Raw genomic sequence first — 24,007 nt, forward strand, 5'->3', positions numbered from 1 at the left:
AACTTTAACATCACTGCCTTTATTTGTTTTTAATTTGAGGTTTGTACTTTGTCATTTAAATAAAGCTCCAGATGAATTAACAAATTACAGATTTGCATTTTAGACAATGTCCCAACCTCTCTGGAGATGAGATTTTCCAACTCAGTCACCAGAATTAATGCTATAGAAGCTACGAATGCCAAGCAATTCACTCCTTCCCTCTGCAAGTCTCTCACTCTATGTATAATCACAAACTAGATATAAATATAGATGTGATTTTAGTTATTATCAAGAAAACATGGAAAATGACAAGATATCAGCTCTGAAATTAAACTACTCTGAGCTATTTTTGTTGTTATCATTATATTTGTCCAAACAAATGTACCTTTAGTTGTACCAGGCATTAAAATGAACAAGAAAATGAAGAAAACAAAGGGTGGTCTAATAATTTTTTCCGCGACTGTATATTGGACCACTTTTAGCTTTGATTATGGCGTTTGCATTTGCTTGGGCAGTGTTTCAAAGAGCTTGTGTAGTGTCATAATGTTTATTTCCATCCAGAGTTGCATTATTTTTCTCACAATATATTGATGATGGCAGAGTCTGGGCGCTGTATAAAGTTTCTCAAACCGATTTTCAACAGTTTTCAGGTCTGAGCTCTGTGGTGTCTAATCCATGTGTGTGAATGATGTCTTATCTTTAACAGTTTGATCCTGATGAATCTTGGAAGGAAAAAAAAACTCCACTGATGTTCAGACCTGGTCATTCAGTATATTCAGGTTCAGCTGACCTCATTTTATGGACACGTAATAATACTAGGGATGTCCGATATTGGCTTTTTTGCCAAAAACCGATATGCCGATATTGTCCAACGCTTAATTTCCGATTCTGATATCTACCGGTACCGCTGCTGATATATGTGGGATATTAAACTAATTTTAGGTAACATCACATATCTCCTGTCATGGAATTAACACATCATGCCTAATTTTATTGTGATGCCCCATTGGATGTATTCTCAAATGCAACAAGGCTTTCAAAATGTAAACACTGTCTGTGCAAAGAATACATACTTCAACTTAAGTTGTGGAAAAAATGCCATATTTATTTATTTTCCCTCCCTCCCTCCATGAGTCTATTACAGTGTGGCATCTCTACTGTACAATTCTGAAAACTGCACATTTCTTTCAGCTACAAACAATGCTTCATTTACGTGTCGGTAAATGCCAGCAAAATCAAGGCATTATTTTATCGGTTTTAATGACAGGCAAAAAAAATGATAACGATATTCACTGATATTACATTTTTATGCCAATATAGGGCCGATAATATCGGTGGGCCGATATTATCGGACATCCCTAAATAATACTGAACCAAGACCAGACCAACTGAATCCACACTGCCCCCACAGGCTTGTACTGTAGGCACTAGGCATGATGGGTAATCACTTCATCCTCCTCTTTTCTCACCCTGATGCATCCATCACTGTGGAACAGGGTCAATCTGGACCAAGGTTATTATCGTTAACAAAAACGAAATGACAAAAACTAGAATTGTAAAAACATTTTCGTTAACTGAAATAAATAAAAACTATAATTAAAAGAAAAAAAAACCCCGATAACTAACTGAAACTGTATTGTGTGTTTACAAAACTAACTAAAACGCATAAAAATTATGGATAAAATTCCCTCAGTTTTCGTCTTCGTCAATGTCAGATTGATACAAAAGCGATTTATTTCCCTCAAGCAATTTTATCTGCTGGTACCATCCAACACTTCACAGTCCGTCACTTCTCGTCACTTGTGGTTTCCAGTTGTCTTCTGGTCCCCACTCTACCTGGAAACATGGAGACTAAAGTTGGGAGAAAGCAGCAGAGTCCTGTCTGGGATTTATTTGAATACGACGGAGAAGAAGAGAAAAGATATAAAAAAAACCTCAAACTAAGCATTTAGAAAATAACAGAAACTAATAAAAACTAGCAAACCTGCTCTAAAAACTAATTAAAACTAACTGAATTAGAGAAAAAAGTCAAAACTAAATAAAACTAAACTAGAATGAAAAATCCAAACCTATTATAACCTTGATCTGGACTCATCAGACCAATCTTTATTCTCTCTATCAAACTGATGGTTGTTTAAAAGGATTAGAAGCTCCTCACTGCATCAATTACAGTTTAAGACCCTCTTGAAGCTGGAACATATTCATCACTGCTTTAAATATCCAATGGAAGGATCTGAACTATTTGCTGAGTTACATCCAGGTGACTTTTTTTCACTGTCCTGTGCATAATTCTTATAATTAATCTATTCTGAGTCCACATTTATAGCACAAATGCATTGCAATTATATCTTAAAATTTAGGTTCTATCAAACCATTGAGTGTATTTAATCTTATTTATACAGTTGCGGAAAAAATTATTAGACCACCCCTTGTTTTCTTCAATTTCTTGTTCATTTTAACCCTTTCATGCATGAATTATGAGAACTTTAAAACACAGTAACATCCCGTCAGAGAGCGAACTTTAATTGATTGCCATTCCAACATTTATTTCAATATAAAGTAGCTCCTTGTTTTGGATAATCCCTCATGGTCCAACTAAAGCAAAAATGAATTTAAAAAATAAAAGTGGGTAAAATTGTCTCTAAAATGTCCCGTCAGAGAGATTTTGAATACCGTTTTTTGACCCTAATCAAGATATTTTTCCTGATTTTTATTCCTCTTTAGGCATGAAAAAAACAATGCAATTGAAAATTTTTTATGAACCTATTTTTCATGGAGTTGCAAAAATATCCACTCAGCTGGACAGCTTGCATTTCATTTTTGAAGCAAAGAAACATGTATTTACTGATATACTGTGTGAAAACTATGAAATATATTTTTTAATGCTGCTAATCTGGTGTTTTGTCACATTTTAACATACTCTAATATTAGTTATTACTCACTTTATGGAGATAATATGCAAAAAAAAAACTTTTTTGTTTGAGAAAAATGGCTAATTACAGTCTAATAACAATAACAAGCAACTGATTTACACTCAAACATGTTACTGTAGATCAGATTTATCAAGAACAGCAAAGTTACAGTAATAGTATGAATTGCAGTGTATAGGATGATGCATAGCTGATACGGAACTAAAACAATAAAATCCATGAATACACAAGAGAACAGCTTTAAATAGCTGTTCACTGTAGTGACCTCTATGCATGAAAGGGTTAATGCCTGGTACAACTAAAGTTACATTTATTTGGAGAAATATAATTATAACAACAACTAGAAGCACTCGGAGAGCGCAGACCTCCGCCATGGCTGATCAGTGGGCCCCCCTGTGGGCCCCCCCCACGCCAAGGAGGTTATGTTTTTGCCAGGGTTTGTTTGTTTGTTTGTTTGTCTGTCTGTCTGTCCGTTAGTGTGCAACATAACTCAAAAAGTTATGGACAGATTTTGATTAAATTTTCAGGGTTTGCTGGAAATGCCCCCCCCCCCCCCCCCCCCCCCCCCCCCCCCCCCCCCCCGTAGGCCCCCCCACCCCCGATCACCACCAAAATTTAATCATTTCTTCCTTATCCCATTTCCAACAAACCCTGAAAATTTCATCAAAATCTGTCCATAACTTTTTGAGTTATGTTGCACACTAACGGACAGACAAACAGACAGACAGACAAACAAACAAACAAACAAACCCTGGCAAAAACATAACCTCCTTGGCGGAGGTAAAAATAGCTCATAGTAGTTGAATTTCAGAGCTGATATCTAGTCATTTTCCATGTTTTCTTGATAATAACTAAAATAACTTTAGTTCTTATATCAATATCTATGGCATTGTACTGTCAAAAACAGTGCTTTTAGGCATTCCATGTTTTCTTTTCTGTCTGTTTTAGTCACATGATACACACAGGAGTTAGTATTTGATTGCATAACCATTGTTTTTGATGACTTTTGATGGTCTAATAATTTTTTCCGTGACTGTACATTGTCGCGTTGATGTATAGTCACATGATGCCTTTGAATTATTTTCTAAATCTTGAATACTGCAACCAAAAAGGTGAAAAAAAAACAAAAAAAAACACAACATTGTGAGGAGTGTTTGTGCATACCTCAAACCAAACAGCACTGTGGGGAGTCCTGTCTAAGTCAACAGTTTCAGTCACAGCGGTGTGACACATCTGTGGTTATTACACACAATATGAGTTGATGTTGCACTTTATTTCCCATCCCAGAACAGTGATGAACTAAATGTTTGTGTTTGATCCAGAAACGTGTAAATCTTAACACTGTGCTCACTGTATTGTATGTCATGGAAGTATATTTAGAGGTAAGTAGGAGTGAGGTGGAGGAGTGGGGCATGACAGAAAACTTGTAAATGTTTTGTATGTATAGTTTGATTAATGACTGCATTTACTCAACCTGGATAAAAGGTGTTGTTTGTGCAAAGAACGGTTGAAATAAGTCTTCACAATGTTCAACAACTTACCACATTTAGGTTTATTTTGCAGTCAAATTTACACAACCTGGACATGAAAGTTGGACACGAAAACGCATGGTACACATGACACACCGTCACAGCTAGAACAAAAGTTAGATGAGGGTTTATACTTTTGTTTTTTGTTTTTTTTCCATTTCAGATACCTATATCTTCATGAACGCTTGCCTTTACATACATGTGCGTACAGAACACATTCTCCCCAACATTCACACACAATCACACACACGTACACACTGAAGTACTGACATGTCTCTTCACAGAGATGCAATTGAACACTCCGAAAGCAGGTACGTAAATGTACAAAACACGGTCACAAACATTACAGTTTTTTTCTTTAAAGAGGTCCACCTGTGTGCCAAAAATATACATATACAGTGTACTGTATATATGATCAAGAGAAGACATCATTTGTACACCATGGCAATTTATAGCAGGCAACATTTATGAGAAGCTGAGCAACAACGGTACATTCAAGATTCAATTGGCAATCAGTAGAAGTCGCACACACTCGATTAACACAGGCTCGGCAGGCACGACCGCCAAAGAAAAAGGCTTTGAAAACACAAAGATATGCCACACACAGCATAGTTACAATACAGAAAATATGCCAAGAGCACCGCCTTGACACATATATAAAGATTAGTGTAATGTTGAACTAACCGTAAAAGGATTTTTAAAGAAATAAATAAACATAATGGCCAAAAAAAACCCCAAAAAACTCATTATAGTGCTCAGCAGTGACCCCAAATCATCAAGTTCACAGTTTGTTTTCAACAACAGCAAGAAGAAAGGAAAGATTAGGACTAAAATGTGGGCACTAACAAAAAAAAAAAAAAAAAAAAAAAAAAAAAATCAGTTACTTTTTATAGTTTTGAGTATTGCACATCACACCTATTTTAAATAATCTATTACATGTCTTTGATGATTCATGTAAAAGTCACAAAAATAATGGTCATTGTCAACCATGTAGCATCAAAATGCATCAAAAAGAAAAAAAAACACATGTCAGTTTAACCCTTTGCAGCCCACACGGAGGCCTTCTGTGATTCATTCTAGCACTTGGCTGCCATCTAGTGGTCGACAAATATACAACACAGACATGTTCAGGTGAGGAGTATTTCCACTTATAGTTTTTTTTTTTTTTTCACAGACACTAACAGCTTTGACACATGGTCGTTTCCATCTGAGCCTCAATCGGACTCAGAGTGACGGCTGGTGATAGAACACGTAAGCAGCAGCAGAGTGGGTTTTTTTTACGCACTCATACACACTTTTTGTGTTTTATCGTTGGTTGGTTAACACCTATGTAAAACCTTCTCAATGGAATAAAATATCTTTGTACATCCGGCTCTAATTATAAGTGGTCTTTTTATTTATATTTATTTTTTCAATCCTATCTTTTTTGTCCAAGGCGTTGAATTTCAGTAGTGTGGTTTTCAGCTTCATGTTGCATTTTTTTTTTTTTTTTGGATATATATATGTATAGGTATAATCTGTCACAATGTTCTTGGCAGCTTTGGACAGTTCTTCAATTACAGTTAGAAATGACACATAGTGCCACACATCTCCTACTGTCACCGCTTGTGGCACGACATATATGGCACTTAGACCAAAAAAGCAACATTTATCAATGTAATGAAATCATACATCAGTCATACAAATATTCATTTTACAGGTAAAAGCATATGTACATTATATGAGTCATTTCACATGGCACTGGCTTATGGAAAATAAATATACATCCTTATCACTTCATTATTTAAATACACTACATTCTGGATGAGAGTAGAAAAAAAATAAATAAGTATATGAATAAAGCTTCCTGTACATATCATTTCACATTTCATCTCACTAAATGATTCCACCACCTGGACATCTGATGTTTGTTTAGCGTGTTTCCTTCAAAGAGACACAAATAAAATAGAAAATGAAAAGAGGGGAGGAAAAATAAAAGTACTGGCAACACTTTACGATTGTCAAAAGCTGTCACATTAAAGCGCTTTGTGTCAGCTGCTACGACGCCTTTTTCCGTTCTGATGCCTTAATGTGTTTGACGTTGAAGCGCTCCCGCTCAAATGGGTTTGCAATTTACTGGAGTAATTACAAGTAAAAGTCGAAAACAGAGAAGCAGTTACGTAGAGAAATGACTCCAGCCTGTTCAGACATATTGTAAATAAAACAGTAAAGGAAGAAAAAAAATAAAACACAGCTGTTCTTTTCACATAAAAGTTACAAAAAGCATTGAAAAAATGTACATGAGCAAGCTATTTTCCTGTTTTTTTTCTTTCTTTTCACTTTTTAAGCACAAAAATCATCCACAATAAAACACACTATTCTGTACATTCTTGAACTGAAATGACCGTTACTATCATGTTATGTTGGTTTGTTGTAAATAAAAATGTAAAATGACAGGTGTTTGTGATGGACTAGGCACTTTGGGATATGAGTCTAGAATATGGTTCATTGTAAAACGTGTTCAGAAGAATTCGAGCAAAATAGAATATATGCTTTTTATTCTGCGTTTTAAAGCATATAAAGTCAGGGCATTTATTAGAGAACGTTACTCTCCAGTCTGACTTTCATTGTGAGGAAAAAGAGTCTTGTAAATAAAAATTCATATTCATGTGCTGTAACATCTTCATATTGGCAATATGATTGGCACTAGGATGTTAAAAATACTGAATGATTTTTTTTTCAGTTTTTATACAAACAAGTAGTTCAGAATAGAGCGGGCAGGATACTCTGGGTCCTCAGGTTATGGGATGAAGTCTACAGATTTGGGCTCCAGTTCCTTTTCTTTTTCATTTGGAAAAAGTCATTACAATACTGCGTTATGCAAAAAAAAAAAAAAAAAAAAAAAAAAAATCTGGAATTAAAGACAGAAACTCTGATCTACACACCAAAAGTAACTATATACAAAGTCCATGAGTTCTTTTTTTCTTTTTGTTTTCATAAATCTTTTGACATACTTTGTACTTACGGCTGATTGTAGAAAAAATGTCAAATTGAAGATAAAACATCTCAACAATGAGCATTTGTACAAGCAAGGCGAATGTTTGGTTGTATTTCACTTTGGACTGTTAAAAGATCAGATCCAGTCAAGCAAAAACCCCGCATGGCACTTGAAGCACATTTACTTTACAACAGCCAATGTGACCCCTTACTTTTGCTTTGTTTTTACAGCTTTCAGTGCTGCTTCGTTTTGGCAGCGACAATTATTCGTCAATGAAACAATGAAAATGCTAAATAATCATAATCTTTGTTATCTCTATTGTAAATGTTGAATCTGGGTAGCCCCTAAAAAATTTAAGTGCTTCGTGAATTTTCGATCGTAACCTAAAGAATCAAGAACTTATAATAGTCAAATGGAAAAAAAAAAAAATGCACCTTTAATAAATATACTGTGATCTGTAGTCGTTGCTTTATAAATTCCTCATTTTCCAAGGGTCAAACTAGAAAACATAAGAGTTTTTGAGGGGCCACTTTGGTCTGTTCTGGTTGGTCTACATGTCGGAGGAACGGCACCTTAAGGATGACCCTGGCCAATCAGACGCTCAGGTGGGGAGGCTGATGTTGGCGTTCTCCGCCAGAGGGCTGGACATGCGGATCTGGGAGCTGCTCTTGCTCAGGATGGACAGCTGAGTCCCGCCGTTCACTCCACTGCTGGCCAACGAAGGGTGCCGCTGCTGCTTCAGGTCCACAGCAAAGTACCGGTTCACCGTCCAGCTGCGCCATTTCCTCTTGATCTCCGACTGCACCTTCAGGGAGAAACTTCACAAGGTCATTTTTAATGTACTTTAAGCTGCACCGGCTCCGTGAAGAGTGTCTAGTGTTATAATCAGTATAAAGATCAAAAAATATCTGGATCTGCAGTAGGAGTTGCACAGACTAGTCACATTTACTGTTCTGCAGTGACGCTTTAACCCATAAAGACCCAAACAGCAACCGTTTACGAAAAAAATCTACTGATCTAAAATGTTTAATACCTGTTGATCCATTATTCCTATCAAGACTTTTTCTTCAGTTTTTTCTGTTATGATATAATAAACTTTGAATTTACTCTGAGCTTTCATGAATATCTAAATCAAATATAGGAAACTAAATATAGGAAAATATGGTGAAAAATGGAAAATACAGAGGATAATATAATAATAAATGGTGATAAATTACTTAAGAATGGTTATAAAGAGAGAAAAATTCTAAATTCTAAAATGTTTATTACCTGCTGATCCACTAATCCTATCAATACATGTAAATAATTGCCTACTTTTTCGTCATTTTTTTCTGTTATGATATAATAACCTTTGAATTAACTCTGAGTTTCATGAATATCTAAATCAAATATAGGAAAATACATGATTACAGTGAAAAATGCAAAATACAGAGGATAATATTATAATTAATGGTGATAAATTACTTAAGAAAGGTTTAATAGAGAGAAAAAAATTCTAAATTCTAAAATGTTTAGTATCTGTTGATCCACTAATCCTATTAATACATGTAAATAATTGATCCCTTTTTCTTCAGTTTTTTCTTTTATGATATAATAACCTTTGAATTAACTGAGTTTTCATGAATATCTAAATCAAATATAGGAAAATACATGATTTACAGGGGGAAAATGCAAAATACAGAGGATAATACTATAATAAATGGTGATAAATTACTTAAGAATGGTTAAATAGAGAGAAAAATTCAAAATTCTAAAATGTTTAGTACCTGTTGCTTCACTAATCCTATCAATACATATAAATAATTGATCACTTTTTCGTCATTTGTTTCTGTTATGATATAATAACCTTTGAATTAACTCTGAGTTTTCATGAATATCTAAATCAAATATAGGAAATGAAATACGGGAAAAATGATGATTTACAGTGAAAAATGATAAATACAGAGGATAATATTATAATAAATGGTGATAAATTACTTAAGAAAGGTTTAATAGAGAGAAAACTTCTTAAATCTAAAAAATCTTCTTAAATCTAAAATGTTTATTACCTGCCGATCCACTAATCCTTTCAATACATGTAAATAATTGCCTACTTTTTCGTCCTTTTTTCTGTTATGATATAATAAACTTTGAATTTACTCTGAGTTTTCATGAATATCTAAATCAAATATCGGAAAATACATGATTTACAGTGAAAAATGCAAAATACAGAGGATAATATTATAATAAATGGAGATAAATTACTTAAGAAAGGTTTAATAGAGAGAAAAAAATTCTAAATTCTAAAATGTTTAGTATCTGTTGATCCACTAATCCTATTAATACATATAAATAATTGATCACTTTTTCTTCAGTTTTTTCTGTTATGATATAAAAACCTTTGAATTAACTCTGAGTTTTCATGAATATCTAAATCAAATATAGGAAAATACATGATTTACAGTGAAAAATGCAAAATACAGAGGATAATATTATAATAAATGGTGACAAATTACTTAAGAATGGTTAAAAAGAGAGAAAAATTCTAAATTCTAAAATGTTTATTACCTGTTGCTCCTCTTATCCTATCAGTACATATAAATAATTGATCACTTTTTCGTCATTTGTTTCTGTTATGATATAATAACCTTTGAATTAACTCTGAGTTTTCATGAATATCTAAATCAAATATAGGAAATGAAATACAGGAAAATGATGATTTACAGTGAAAAATGATAAATACAGAGGATAATATTATAATAAATGGTGATAAATTACTTAAGAAAGGTTTAATAGAGAGAAAACTTCTTAAATCTAAAAAATCTTCTTAAATCTAAAATGTTTATTACCTGCCGATCCACTAATCCTTTCAATACATGTAAATAATTGCTCACTTTTTCTTCAGTTTTTTCTGTTATGATATAAATACCTTTGAATTAACTCTGAGTTTTCATGAATATCTAAATCAAATATAGGAAAATATGTGATTTACAGTGAAAATGCAAAATACAGAGGATAATATTATAATAAATGGAGATAAATTACTTAAGAAAGGTTTAATAGAGAGAAAAATTCTAAATTCTGCACAAATTAGTGCACCAATTCTGCACTAACCCAATCAGTATATGGAAATAATTGTCATAAAAGTACTTTTTCTGGTCTTCAGTCTTTTTATGGTCATCAGATATGACCCATTTGGACGTTCACAGGCTCCGTAGTTACCGTGGAAACACCGTCATCTTCTACAGCATTGATTCACCAGTAAAACCCATGGAGTTGGATCAATGACAGTGGATGGACACAGTTGTTTTTGTAATCAGTTTTTAATATCTTTGCTGAAAAGCACATTTTTGCTTCAGTTTTCTCCATTTCTAATATAATAACCCTCAATTTTAATTTGAGTTTTTATGAACATTTCAGTCAGTGATCAGTGAATTAAGCATAAAAATACCTGATTTTCACTGAAAAATGCAAAAAGAGGACATTATAACATTTATCATTATTGTTTTGTATCCCAGACCCCTATTATAAAAGAAATACCTGAAGTTAACATGTCCCAATACTTTTGTCCATACAGTGTATGAAACAGGCAATGATGCTATTGGGCTAATGATTTACAAAATGGTGGCAGGAAAGAAGTTGTTTTGGTGGAATTTGTGCGAGGAAGCACATTATGGTACTGAAAAGAATAAATACCAACAAAACAAAATGGTACATAAAGGAATAGAGGAAGGAAGGAGAATGACAACCTGGACACTGTGTGATGGAAATATTCACCGGGGGGGGGGGGGGGGGGGGGGGTGCACCCCTATGCGGTGCAGCCAAAAGCTCTGTGATTACTTATTAACACCACACACTCCCATCATAGAGAACCTGCTGCAGCTTTGGGCTTGAAACCAGGGCAGATTTCCCTTTTGGCGAAACTACACAAAACTTCCTTGGCTGTGTTTGAGTAAGACAGGAGGTTACGGACTGAAACTATGGATTTCATCTTCCTCCTCAGGCTTCAATCGGACCACAAGTCTGATTTAAGTCTGTAACACCTAACCCATTAAAAACTAGCCCCAAAAATCACATTTTTTGGAATTAAAATGTTTATTAGCCATTTTAACATGATCCAAACCAACATTTTTGCCATATCATTTTGTTTATATACTGAACAACAAAAGAAACACAAGTTTTGGTCGTTAATTTAGACAAGAGTTCAGCTGTCCTGTTGAGTTGTCAACTGAGATACACATTAAAATAAGTGAGTTGTAACCATTGGAGCGTGTGTTTGCAGGTGAACGCGACCATGAGTGGTGTTGAGCACGTGCACAAAGTATCGGAGGTGCGGTATGTTTTGAGTGATATGGTAGTGGGAGCAACAAATGGGAGTGGCAATTCCCTTTGTTTATCCAGGGGCTATAAAAAGAAATGGTAAGATTCAAAAGTTACTGCATTACCACGATGCCTCGCCTTAACGATAATCTGAGAGAACGCGCCATTGGTATGCTTGATGCTGGTTTAACGGCTCGCAACATTGCCAGACGTCTGCAAGTGCACGAGTCCACCATCAGTAGGCTGAGGACACGATTCCGTGACACAGGGACCACTCGGGACAGGCCCAGATCCGGAAGACCACGTGTGACCACCCGTAATCAGGATCGCCATATTCGCTTGGCCCATCTCCGTGACCGTCAACTCAGTGCTCATGGACACAATTCAATGTACTGCCACTGTAAATTTCACAGCTGGATATAAATATCTCATATGAAACCAATATTCATAATAAAACTCCCATATAAACCAATACCGAAAAATACTTGCATTTCTTTTGTTGTTCAGTATATATTTTTTGTATCATATTTGATACGTTAGCCATTTTTGGCAACTTTTTGCCCACAGCAATGTTAACTTTAGATCAACATTTTTTTTTACTGGTAACATTTTGAAAATATAGAATATGTCAGGTAGGTTTTTTTTTACATAAAACTTTTCACAGCCTTTTTTATTTCCCTTGAATGGCCTAATGTAGTGGTTTCCAACCTGTTTTGGCTCCATTTTAACATCACAACTTTCTGGTGACCCCAGATATTCAAACTGGAGATATATATATATTTTTTTTTTGCTACAATTAATTTGTTTTGAACTTGTAATAGTTTGCTATTCTATGTTGCAAATAAACATTAATTTTAGATTATTTTAGTCTATATAATGTATGTTATTATGGCCAGAGGCAGTAAATCCAGGTGCAGATTACTGCACAAAGGGAGAATTTGATTTTCCTTGGTCAGGATATGTACAGTCAGTCCAGTTTGGATTTACAAGGCTGACAATTAATACTGAACAAACAAGAACTGAAACTATGAATTATGAAAGAGCTGCAGCATCTGAAACTGACCACAATGAACATTTGAAAGATAAACAGTACCACAGTGCTTCAGTTTCAGCTTCAAAGTTTGTCATGTCTTTTATGGATTGGGATTATCGCTGTCAACTCACCATATATTTTTTATTAGTAAGTTTTTTTTTTTTATTATTTTTTATCAATTACAAGAAATTTCAGGCATTTGAATTCCAGGCAACCCCACATGGGGTCTAACATAATTTCAGTAGTTTCCAAAATGTTTCAATTTTCAACCCGGATAACCAAATTAATGACTTTTTGAAAACTACCAAAGACGCTCCTACAAAACATGTGTTGGATGATTTAATGACAGAAGCAATATAATATAACAGCCACCAGGGGGCAGAAAACATGTATTGGTTCATATACAACAGGCTTTTAAGGAAAGTATTGATGTTGTTGATATGATAAAGGTGTCAGAATCTAGCATAGCAAATATGATACAAATGGTTTTATAGGGTTAAGCATCCAAGCTGTGTGTTCTGGTTGTACTTGCTCATTTTAACGAATAAAAGCTTAAATATATTAACATCCCTATGTTTAATACAGTCCGTTCTCCTGCGGTTTTCTTCATGACGTTATCAGTAATTAGATGACTCAACTTTCATCAGGTAAAATTCCCTTTTGAAAAGTCCTGCAACCCCTAATATGCAGACCTTTACTGTAATTACAGAAGTGTATTTGCACAAATGAAAAGCATTTAGAGTAAAATAATACAAAATGAACACGTCTATGAACAGATCAGAGCTTACCTCTCCATTAAGGAAACAGTAGAGCACAGCTACAACAAAGCCCTGAGGAGACACAAAAACACAAAAACATGTTTTAATTTTCTATAATAAGTACATTTTTATGACTGTATTACTATCAGATACATCAAAAGGATCAAACAGTGTGTGTAAGTAAGAAAAAAAATAATACTCATAGGAAAAGTTTATGCTTTATGAAATGTTGCAGCTCTGAGAGACATAAAAAATATATCGACTTCAGCACCAGGACGTCTGTAAACTATGTATTATTTTTTCTAATCAGGATAAGAAGAGGAAGTACTCATTATCTACTTCTAAATATTAGACGTATCAGCTGAGATCAGTGTTGATATGATCATTTATTTAACACGAATGGTTGGGTCTCAAATAGGGTTCATTAGATGTCGATTAAAACAAATATGTTCATAAATGGGTCTGACCAAGTGAAAGTGAACATCAGGGTCAATTTATTTTTTTCTCTAAAACAATATTTTTGATTACTCAGCATGAAAGACATATTTCTCTAGTTTCTAAAACTGTATTCATTTAATTTGCACCTGGATATATAAGAAAATATATGAGAATACAGTGTAAATTAAGTAAAGGTTGTAAATTAATGTATACAGCATAAATTCAAAATGTAAATAGCAATGTGTAAATAAATATGTTAAAAATATATGTCTGTCTAATGTTATATTTCATAATAATCAAATACTATGATGATTTTGAATGTTATTTATCATAAAAACAGTAGAAAAATGTGTATTAAAGATCGTAATGAAACACATGTTGCCAAAGACTGATAATTTTTATCAATATCTTAATAAAATCTTTGATTATTATTATGATGCATCACACTAAACAAACACCTCATTCTGTTACTTTTTTGGATTCTCACTCCGTTACCACAAATTAATGTCTTTTAAAACTAAAATAAAAATGATATCAGTTTCATTTTTGGACATAATGTACTCTCATATATTAAGAAAAGTGTGCTATGCCAAATATTTGCACTTTTTGGCATTTTTTCCAAACCTTGAATAACTGTTGTATAATTTTCCTCACTCCATTACTTTGTCAATGATGATAAATTCAGGTTTTTATTAAATATTTGGTTATTATTCCTTAATGGCATGTTAAAGTTCTTACTTAGACCTACAATTTGAGCCATTATAGTTCCTGCTAAATTTATTTTTAAAAACAGAAATGGAATGATTAGTATTAGTGCACTGTGCTTTCTCACCCTGTTACTTGCTTAGGTCTAAATATGTGTATTTGTGCATAAAAATGCTTCAGCAGGGAGCTAAGGAATATTTAGATTATGCATATTAAAATATACAGACTGAATATAAGAGCTTCAGGTATAAGAAGAGGAGTAAGAAATGTATAATATATAGAGTATATTTTCTTTATTATTATTTTATTGGTTTCAACTGGTTTTGAAATGTTCACTTAATTCCATATATTATGTTATAGTTTGGTTCTTAGTTTCAAATGCATAAATAGCTTCATTTTTAGTTTTATTTTGAGAAATTGACTTTACTTTCTATCTTGTCCCTATTAATTTAGAACTAGTTTTGTATTTTCAGGTATTATGAAGAATGCCTTGATTTACAGAAGTTCCAGACCAAGAATTATCGATTTGTGGTGATTCCAAATGAATACTCTCTACATCTATTTCTAACCTTTCCTAAGTGATTTATCACGATTTATTATTTTATTTTCTGCATTTTTCAGTGAAATTAAGGTATTTTCCAGTATTTCATTTATTGATCATGTAGCTGTTCATAAAAGCTTAAAGTAAATTCAAGAGCCATTATATGAAAATGGAGAAAACTGAAACAAAAGTGAGTTTTCAACCAAAGTAAAGGTGAAATAAACATAAAAACAAACTTCTACAACTACTGTTATTTGTCAGATTACATGGGTTTGTTGGGACGGTTCACTGTGGAGTCTCTGAACATCCAAATGGATCATATCTGATAGTTCTGAAAAGCTGAGAAACTGCATTTTATATGTATTATTTGCATGTATTCATAGGATTAGAGGTTCAAAAGTTATTAAACATTAGAGATCAATAGATGGTTTGGGTTGTTTAGGTTTGTGAGGGTTATTATAGGTGCATAATCCAGTAACTTTAGGTGCTAAATGTAGCTGATTTTAACAGCAGGTTAATTTTATTTTAGTTTGTGATGTGTGTTCAGTGTACCTTTATTTATTTATTTTTTTTGTTTTTTTAATCATTTTCAGGGTTTTTTACTGCTAGATTTAGTTTCACATCTCATTTTCACTAACAACAATAACCATGTTTACAATATGAGAATTTGTATTTTTTTAACCTAATAATCCATAAAGACCCGAATATACACCAGTGAAAAGCATCCACTGATCAAAAATGTTTTTAAAAAGCTCAGAGCCACTAATCCAATCAATCCATGTAAATAATTGGTGTAAAATGCAGTTTGTCATCTTTTCATGGTCATCAGATATGACCCATTTGGACGTTCAGAGGCTCCGTACTGAATGTGGAAACACTGTCATCTTCTACAACATTGATTCACCAGTAAAACCCATGGAATTTGACCATTGACAGTGGATGGAGACACTTGTTTTATGTTCAGTTAATGATATCTTTGCTGCAAAGCTCACTTTTTTTTTCAGTTTTTTTCTGATTTTCTGTTATGATATTATAACCTTTGAATTAACTCTGAGTTTTCAAGAATATCTAAATCAAATATAGGAAATGAAATATAGGAAAATACATGATTTACAGTGAAAAATGCCAAAAACAGAGGATAATATTATAATGGTGATAAATTACTTAAGAAAGGTTACACAGAGAGAAACATTCTAAATTCTAAAATGTTTAATACCTGTTGATCCACTAATCCTTTCAATCCATGTAAATAACTGGTATAAAATGGAGTTTGTCATCTTAGATATGACCCATTTGGACGTTCAGAGGCTAAGTAGTTACTGTGGAAACACCGTCATCTTCTACAACATTGATTCATCAGTAAAACCCATGGAGTTTCATTAATGACAGTGAATGGACACACTTGACTTATGTTCAATTATTGATATATTTTACTGAAAAAGTCTCTGTTTTTGGTATGATAACCCTCATATGTAATCACAGCATGATGATTAAAGTACATGATCAGTAAAATAAATATAGGAAAACTTGATTTTTACTGAAAATATGCAAAATGGAGAGGATAATATAATGATAAATTGTGATAAATCCCTAACGAAAGGTTAAATAGACAGAAAAATTAATTTGGGAACTACCACAAAAGTAGCACTGGGTTTTTATGGGTTAAGAACTTGGAAAGATTGTCTATTGGGTCATAGTATTTCTTTACTGAACCCATAAAGACCCAAACAACCACTGGTGACCGAAATCATCTACTGATATACAATGTTTAATAACTTCTGATCCACTAATCCTATCAATCTATGTAAATAATTGGCATGAAATACAGTTTTTCATCTTTTCACGGTCATCAGATATGACCCATTTGGACGTTCAGAGGGTCCATAGTTACTATGGAAACACTGTCATCTTCTACAACATTGATTCACCAGTAAAACCCATGGAGTTGGATCAATGACAGTGGATGGAGACATTTGTTTTAAGTTCAATTAATGATTTAGTTTCTGAAAAAATAAGTTTTTCTTCATTTTTCTCTGTTTCTGATATTACGACAATTAACTTTAATCTGAGCTTTTATGAACACCTACATGATCAGTAAATTGAATATGGAAAAATACCTGATTTTTATTGAGGAAATGCAAAATACAGAGGATAATATTATAATAAATCACTTAAAGGTTAGATAGAGAGAAAAAACTCATTTGGGAACTGACACAAAAGTAGCACTGGGTCTTTATGGGTTCAATTATATGTATATTTTTTAATTTAGAAATATGTAGAAAATTGATATTATCATTATTGTTGCTACTTGACCAGCTTTCCGTGTATCTGATATTACTACAGATTACTACAATAAAGAGCAGAGCTGCACAATTAATCTTATCATAAATTCAATGTCAATTTAATTAATTAATATGGGAAAATACCAGATTTTTATTAAAGAAATACAAAATACAGATGATAATATTATAATATTATCATAAATGATGATTAAATCACTTCAGAAAGGTTAAATTGGGAGAAAAAAATTATTTGGGAACTGCCGCAAAAGTAGCACTGGATATTTATGGGTTAAAAAGGATGTTTGAGGAGCTGAGTGATGGTACCTGGAAGGATCCGAGTCCCAGCTCAAAGACAAGTCTCTCCCTCTTGCTGACATCTTCAGGTGAGAAAGCGAACACAGTGTAGTGGATGCCAAAAAGGGGGATCAACAGGAGGGTAGAGCGCGCCAGACGTCTGTGAACATATACATAAAACACACAGTTTAATAAAATCTAAGTGTTAAGTCAGATCTGTTCATTCAAATGTAAATGTGTTTCATCTCATTTTAGCTGAACGTGATGCAAGAATGAAGCCACTGATGCAACACTGTGACATTTTCTACCATCCAGTTAAATGAACACTCTTTTCTTAACGCTCTATCATTTTTGTTTTTGACGTCTTAAGCGTCGCGTTAAAGGATAAGCCTGCTTGTATTCTGTTTTTTGTTTGTTTTTGTTTTTTTTAACTCAAAAGACAAAAAAAAAAGAAAAAGAAATAAAAAATATTGTCACAGGCCTATTGAAAACCTTTGAGTGAGTCACACTGTTGCACTGGGTTACATCTTCCTCCATAATAACCTTGAGCACTGTAATCTATTATAAGTCAGGCCTACATACACTGACCTGCTGCCGTACATACTCAGTAGAATACATCAAATGTGTATAAGTCCGCAACAGAAACTAGTCCCCTAAAAACATCTGTATTTCCTTTTATTGCCCCGTTGATTTTGGTTTGGTTTGTTTCGTTGTTTCTTTGTTAGCAGCAAAACTATTGGTTGAATTCACACCAAATTGGGTTTATAGATTGCAAATGACCCAGAATAGATGTGATTACATTTTGGGAACAGTAGATCAAAGTTCAAATTTTTTATGAATTTTTATTTATTTATTTTTTCCATTTACTTATAATGGCTGAAATATGTCTATGCTGTCTATGTCTATGCCTACATGAGCACACGCATAGACTCGATGACATCAGATGAATCGATGCCAAAATAAGCTACAATATGTGCGAGGGGCGGGGCTTGTTGTGCCTGGCACCACTTGTTTATATGGAGTTTACCAAAAAAAAACCAAAAAAAAAAACCCACTGCAACTACATGTGATATCAACTATATATTTAAATATAAAACAAAACTCAGGGTTGACTCTAACATCATGGTTGCCCCTGGAAACCCTATGCATTCTATCATGCAGCCAAAAATGTACAATACAGATAGAAAGAAATGGAAGTACACAATACAACACAAGACGAGACAAGACGAGACAAAACACAGATGAGTGACACTGTGGCAGTTCAGCAAACCCCAGTTCAACATTTCTGAAATCAAGCATTAGACTAAAAGATCAAAACCATTTGATCCTTTATCTCACCAGTAAACCACTTGTTTTTCTATTTTATACTCATTCAACTGAATTGAATATGCCTGCCTCATCTTAAGGAAAATCTATAAAAGATTTTGTGTTAAAATCTCACACCTGTGTGTACTTCACCCCCTTTTGCTTCTAGTGTTTCAGGTTCAGTTTATGTGGTTTTAATGAGCAGAGACATTCACCCACACAGCTCCTCACAACCCCAGACCTTCAGTGTTTCATATACAACCTCAATTACAAAAAACCCCATCAAACTCACCGTTACCACTCAACAATTTATTTCATTTTTCTCATAAACTGGCTAAAAATTTTATATATTTACATCATCTGTTTGGAATAAAGTATGAGTTATTGAGATGCAAATCACCACATTCTGTTTTTAATTACATCTTTTGTATTTGTTGTGTCATTAGTATTTCATGTCTGTAATACAATCTACTACCTAGGCTCCAACAATGAATGACACTCCAAACTATCTAAATCTGACAATAATAGAATAAGGGGCCATTATATAAATACATATGTATAAATGCTCCCTAGTACTTCATGATGACTCTATCTCCTTCCTGTTGCAGCTTGTGGCCAATTCAAGCCTTTGGAGGCGCTTGAGAATTTAAGATGATATTTTTTCATCATTTGTACCAGTTTTGTGTCTACAAAAGCCACTCAGTCCTCTTGCGTATCTGGCCCAGAGTGTTAATCAGTTTTATTTGGTTGGTAGCAGACAGATATTTGTCACTTTTGGACAGCGCCCCTGTCTCCAGTCCTCTGCTAATGGAGTCATTCTGCTTTATACCTACAGTAATATGAATGGTTTTGATCTTCCTATCTGTCAGCAAGAAAAGGTATATTTCCCAAAATATTGAACTGTTCCTGTAATGAGTAGACAGAAGCCACTACACTACTGTACACTAGTGGGTGTAATTATCTGTGATGTGTATCTCTGCCAAAGATAAAAATACAAATAAGAAAATGAATCTAATACCTATGGGACTTTACAGATCTGTGTGTATGTGTGTGTGTGTGTGTGTGTGTGTGTGTGTGTGTGTGTGTGTGTGTGTGCTGGTATGTAATCCAGACGTTACAATAAAGAACCTTGGTGTAACTACACACGCACCAACACACATTAACACACATGCGGTTAACACAAGCAGACACACAAACGTGTGTCTCTGGGTGAACACACACACACTTACAGTGTGATGGTGGATAACTCTGACATCCTGCACGAATGCTGAACAGCCTGTGTGGGCTCACTGAAGCATTTCTGAGCACAGCTGCTACACAGCACAAAGACAACACAACAACACAACAAAGACAGCGTCTTTAGGGACACAGACACACAGTCTCACACAGCACACACACCTTCACACTTGGTCTCACATACACACAAACACACACATACACACACACACACAGGTTTGAGCAACAGATGAGAATGGCATTATCTTCAGGCTCTCACAAGATGCTAGGCTATGTGAGCAGAACAGGAGTGATGTCTGGTTACAGTACAACTCCATAATGAGACTCCAACCTTCTGAGAACAGCTACCACAAACCAACCAGCTCTGGAAAAAGGCGTCTAGGACACATGATAGGTGTAGGGATTAAAATGAAATGTCATTACAGTGCTATACACACATAGGTCCTGCAGAAGTTGCTTTCGTAAGTGTCAGTTTAATGAAACAGTGTGTAATAAAATTACATAAGCAGGATATCTGTTCAAAGAAATGCATGATTTCATGTGTTTTGTACTGTCAGCAAATCCCACAAAAATACCAAAACTAACAATACTTTAGGTCAGGGGTGTCAAACATGCGGCCCGGGGGCCAAAACCAGCCCGCCAAAGGTTCCAATCTGGCCCACAGGATGAATTTGTAAAAATTACACTTCAGATATTAACAATCAAGGATGTCGAACTCGTTTTAGTTCAGGTTCCACATCCAGGACAATGTGATCTCAACTAAAATAATAGTATGATAACCTATAAATAATGACTCCAAATTTTCTTAGTTTATTGCGAAAAACATATTACATTACATCTACAAATGATGACAACTCCATATTTTTCTCTTTGTTTTAGTGTAAAAACTTACATTAAATTATGAAAATATTAACATTTACAAGCTATCCTTTAACAATAAAATCTGAAAAACCTGAAATTTTGGAAGTGAAATTTTAACATTATATTTCCTGTTATTAAATATTTTGTGCCTTTGTAGATCCAATCCATAATATGCATGTTTAAATGGTAAGTTGAGGTGTAATATTGTTAAAATTGCACTTATTTTTCTCAAGAAATCTCAGTTTTTTCCAGGTTATTCACATCATTTTTTGTTTGGATAGTTTGTAAATGTACATATTTTCACAATTTAATTTTGATTGCACTAAAAGAAAGAGAAAAATTTGGGGTCGTCATTATTTACAAGTTATTATGCTATTGCTTTACTGGTCCGGCCCATTGGAGATCAATTTGGGCTGAATGTGGCCCTGGAACTAAAATGAGTTTGACACCCCTGCTTTAGGTCATTATGCTAAGCCTTTTGCTTCCCAGTCTTTTATTAAAAAAAAAAAAAAAAAATCTCAACACCAGGCTCATACATTTACTTCTCAATGTGCATATGTTCTGGTTTTTGAGCTGCCATCATGAGGTCAAGATTTTGTGATTTTGATATTGACATGTTTTTTTGGAGCTGGAATCTGCAAGAGGTCATGGGTGAGCTAATGCTAAACGCTAACTGACAAAATTCATCAAGCACTGTGGAACTAAGGCATTTTACAGTCTTGGAAGTGGAACAGTTGAGCTATCAGTCAGGAAAAAAATGGGTTTAAAAAAAAAAAAAAGTCTCTGAAAGTCTGAAAGCCTGGTGTGGTAGCCATCAGACTTCTACTTACCCAGAGATGGACCATTAGATCACTTCTTAGAAAGTTCAAGTAAAATCAGTGAACCTCCATGAGTGGTGGAAAACATTTATTGATTTGGTATTTTTAGAGACACGCTCATATTAAGTCTAAGGTAGTCAGGGCATTTTGGTGTCCCCAGTGGCTGTTGGTGGTATTACAACTTTAACACAGCTCTCGCCTCTTGTTTTTAATGTGAGAAATAAGAATTCCAGCATCTTCTCTGGACACTACAGAAAATCTACCATGCAATAAGAGGTTTTGTTGCTCAGTGGTGTTTTTAGACAGGTCGGTCGATTAATATAATCATAATTATTATAATACTAATATTAATAATGACTCACAGCTGTAATTACTGAAGGCGGTTTGGATTCAGTCAGACATGACTCCACTGCTCTATTTTGTGGATTTTCAGCACCATTTCATTTGTATTCACATTTTTACAGAAAGCTGAGGAGAGTGTTTATTTTTAATTTCTGCCATTTTCCCCCTGATTTTGGTTCCCTCTCACAAAGCCATTTATGTATTTTTTTTTAGCTTGTGTTACCCTGAAGTCAAGTGTATTTGTAGGAGACTATTTTCAGTATTGGCATACACAAGCAGTTACTGACACTAGAGGGAAAGTGTAAATACATGAGACTTCAATAATCCTTTACATTGGTCACATAATGCAATGGTTCTGCTTGTAGATCTGTTTTTTTTTTTATAGTTCTTGAATGGTTGCTGCTAAGTGACAAACAGTAAACTACGTATGAGGGATCCATTTATTTGATTGTTGGTTTTAGCCTTTTTATGGAATTTGCTCACAGTTAAAACTATAGAATATTTACAGACTTATCCTTTAAGCAAAACTGAATCACATGTGTATTTTAAACCTGAAATATTGACTTTTTTTTAAGCATCTTTACAAAGGTTGGATGTTTCTGAAGACATCTGACACATTATGGTGTTAGTGAATAGGATGACTTTAACTTACAGGTAAATGCTTGATTCATTTCCTCCGATATCAGGGGACTGCAGTTTCTGGACCAGAATAATGATGATACCAATGAAGAGGACGAAATTGATCTGAGGGGGAACAAAATATGTATTAAGAAGGCATTGACTGACTGTTTATCAAAATAAACACAGATGAGATGAGAGACTGAACGACCATAATATGAGCATCAGTCGTACCATGATTGAAGCCACGACCGGTCCTTTAATCACCCACCAGAGGGCAGTGTTCTCATTTGTATCCCAACATCTGGAAGAGGAAAAGACCAGCATGCTTCAGTAAGAACACCCACCTTTACCTTCTGTTCACACCTCACTACTTACACAACAACGTTCACTTCATCACTGTATTTTCTATTCCAGCACCAAATGAACGTAGGGCTTGCATTTTATTTTTTCGACTTTTAAGGCGAAAAGGGCGTCAGGACTCACCCAATGTCATGAAAGTGGAGCCTCAGTACGGCCCAGACGGTGACACAAATGGTGGGAGTTCCTGTAATAACAGCAGTCATTATTCATTCAATGCAGCAGAACAGATGTGATCATGGAAATCTGTCAAAGACGCAGCTAATTTCAGATTTTTGTCATTAAGCTTGGGATGATTTGATGATTTGGGGAAATGGAAAAACAGAGCATCTGCTTCTTATTTATATATGTATGTAGGAGGGCTGCACGATTTAGGGAAGGAGTTATATTGTGTTAATAGTGGACATGATTGCATTTTAACTCAAACAATCAAACTTTGGTAAAAACAACTGTATTAACTTTCATTCTGTATATTTTACAAATGACACCACATATACTGGACCTTTCAACTGCACCCTTTTGCAATTATAGAATTAAATTGACATTGCATTTATGAAATGATTTAATTGTGCAGCTCTGCTCTTTATGTGTAGTAATATCAGATACAAGGAAAGCTGGTGAAGTAGCAATAATAATAAGATAAGATAAGATAAGATAAGATAAGATAAGATAAGATAAGATAAGATAAGATAAGATAAGACT

The 24,007-nt window shown here is 34.1% G+C and overlaps 1 protein-coding gene across 2 annotated transcripts in view; it reads right to left on the minus strand.

Annotated features, from left to right (window-relative positions):
* Positions 1-5,591: 5,591 nt before the first annotated feature.
* The window catches only part of adcyap1r1a (adenylate cyclase activating polypeptide 1a (pituitary) receptor type I), a 56,409-nt gene continuing 37,993 nt past the window's right edge, over positions 5,592-24,007 (minus strand). Inside the window, exons 9-15 of one of the 2 annotated variants that reach the window (XM_030161229.1) lie at positions 23,432-23,492; positions 23,180-23,249; positions 22,980-23,071; positions 20,300-20,383; positions 17,796-17,925; positions 13,536-13,577; positions 5,592-8,220 (exon numbers count right to left, since the gene is read on the minus strand). In XM_030161229.1, the coding sequence (XP_030017089.1) occupies positions 8,017-8,220; positions 13,536-13,577; positions 17,796-17,925; positions 20,300-20,383; positions 22,980-23,071; positions 23,180-23,249; positions 23,432-23,492 (683 nt within the window). In that variant the 3' untranslated portion in view covers positions 5,592-8,016. The remainder of the gene's footprint in view (positions 8,221-13,535; positions 13,578-17,795; positions 17,926-20,299; positions 20,384-22,979; positions 23,072-23,179; positions 23,250-23,431; positions 23,493-24,007) is intronic. The other variant, XM_030161230.1, reaches the window with a different exon arrangement.

This window comes from Sphaeramia orbicularis, chromosome 17 (genome assembly GCF_902148855.1).
Source record: "Sphaeramia orbicularis chromosome 17, fSphaOr1.1, whole genome shotgun sequence".
NCBI classification, from domain to species: domain Eukaryota; kingdom Metazoa; phylum Chordata; class Actinopteri; order Kurtiformes; family Apogonidae; genus Sphaeramia; species Sphaeramia orbicularis.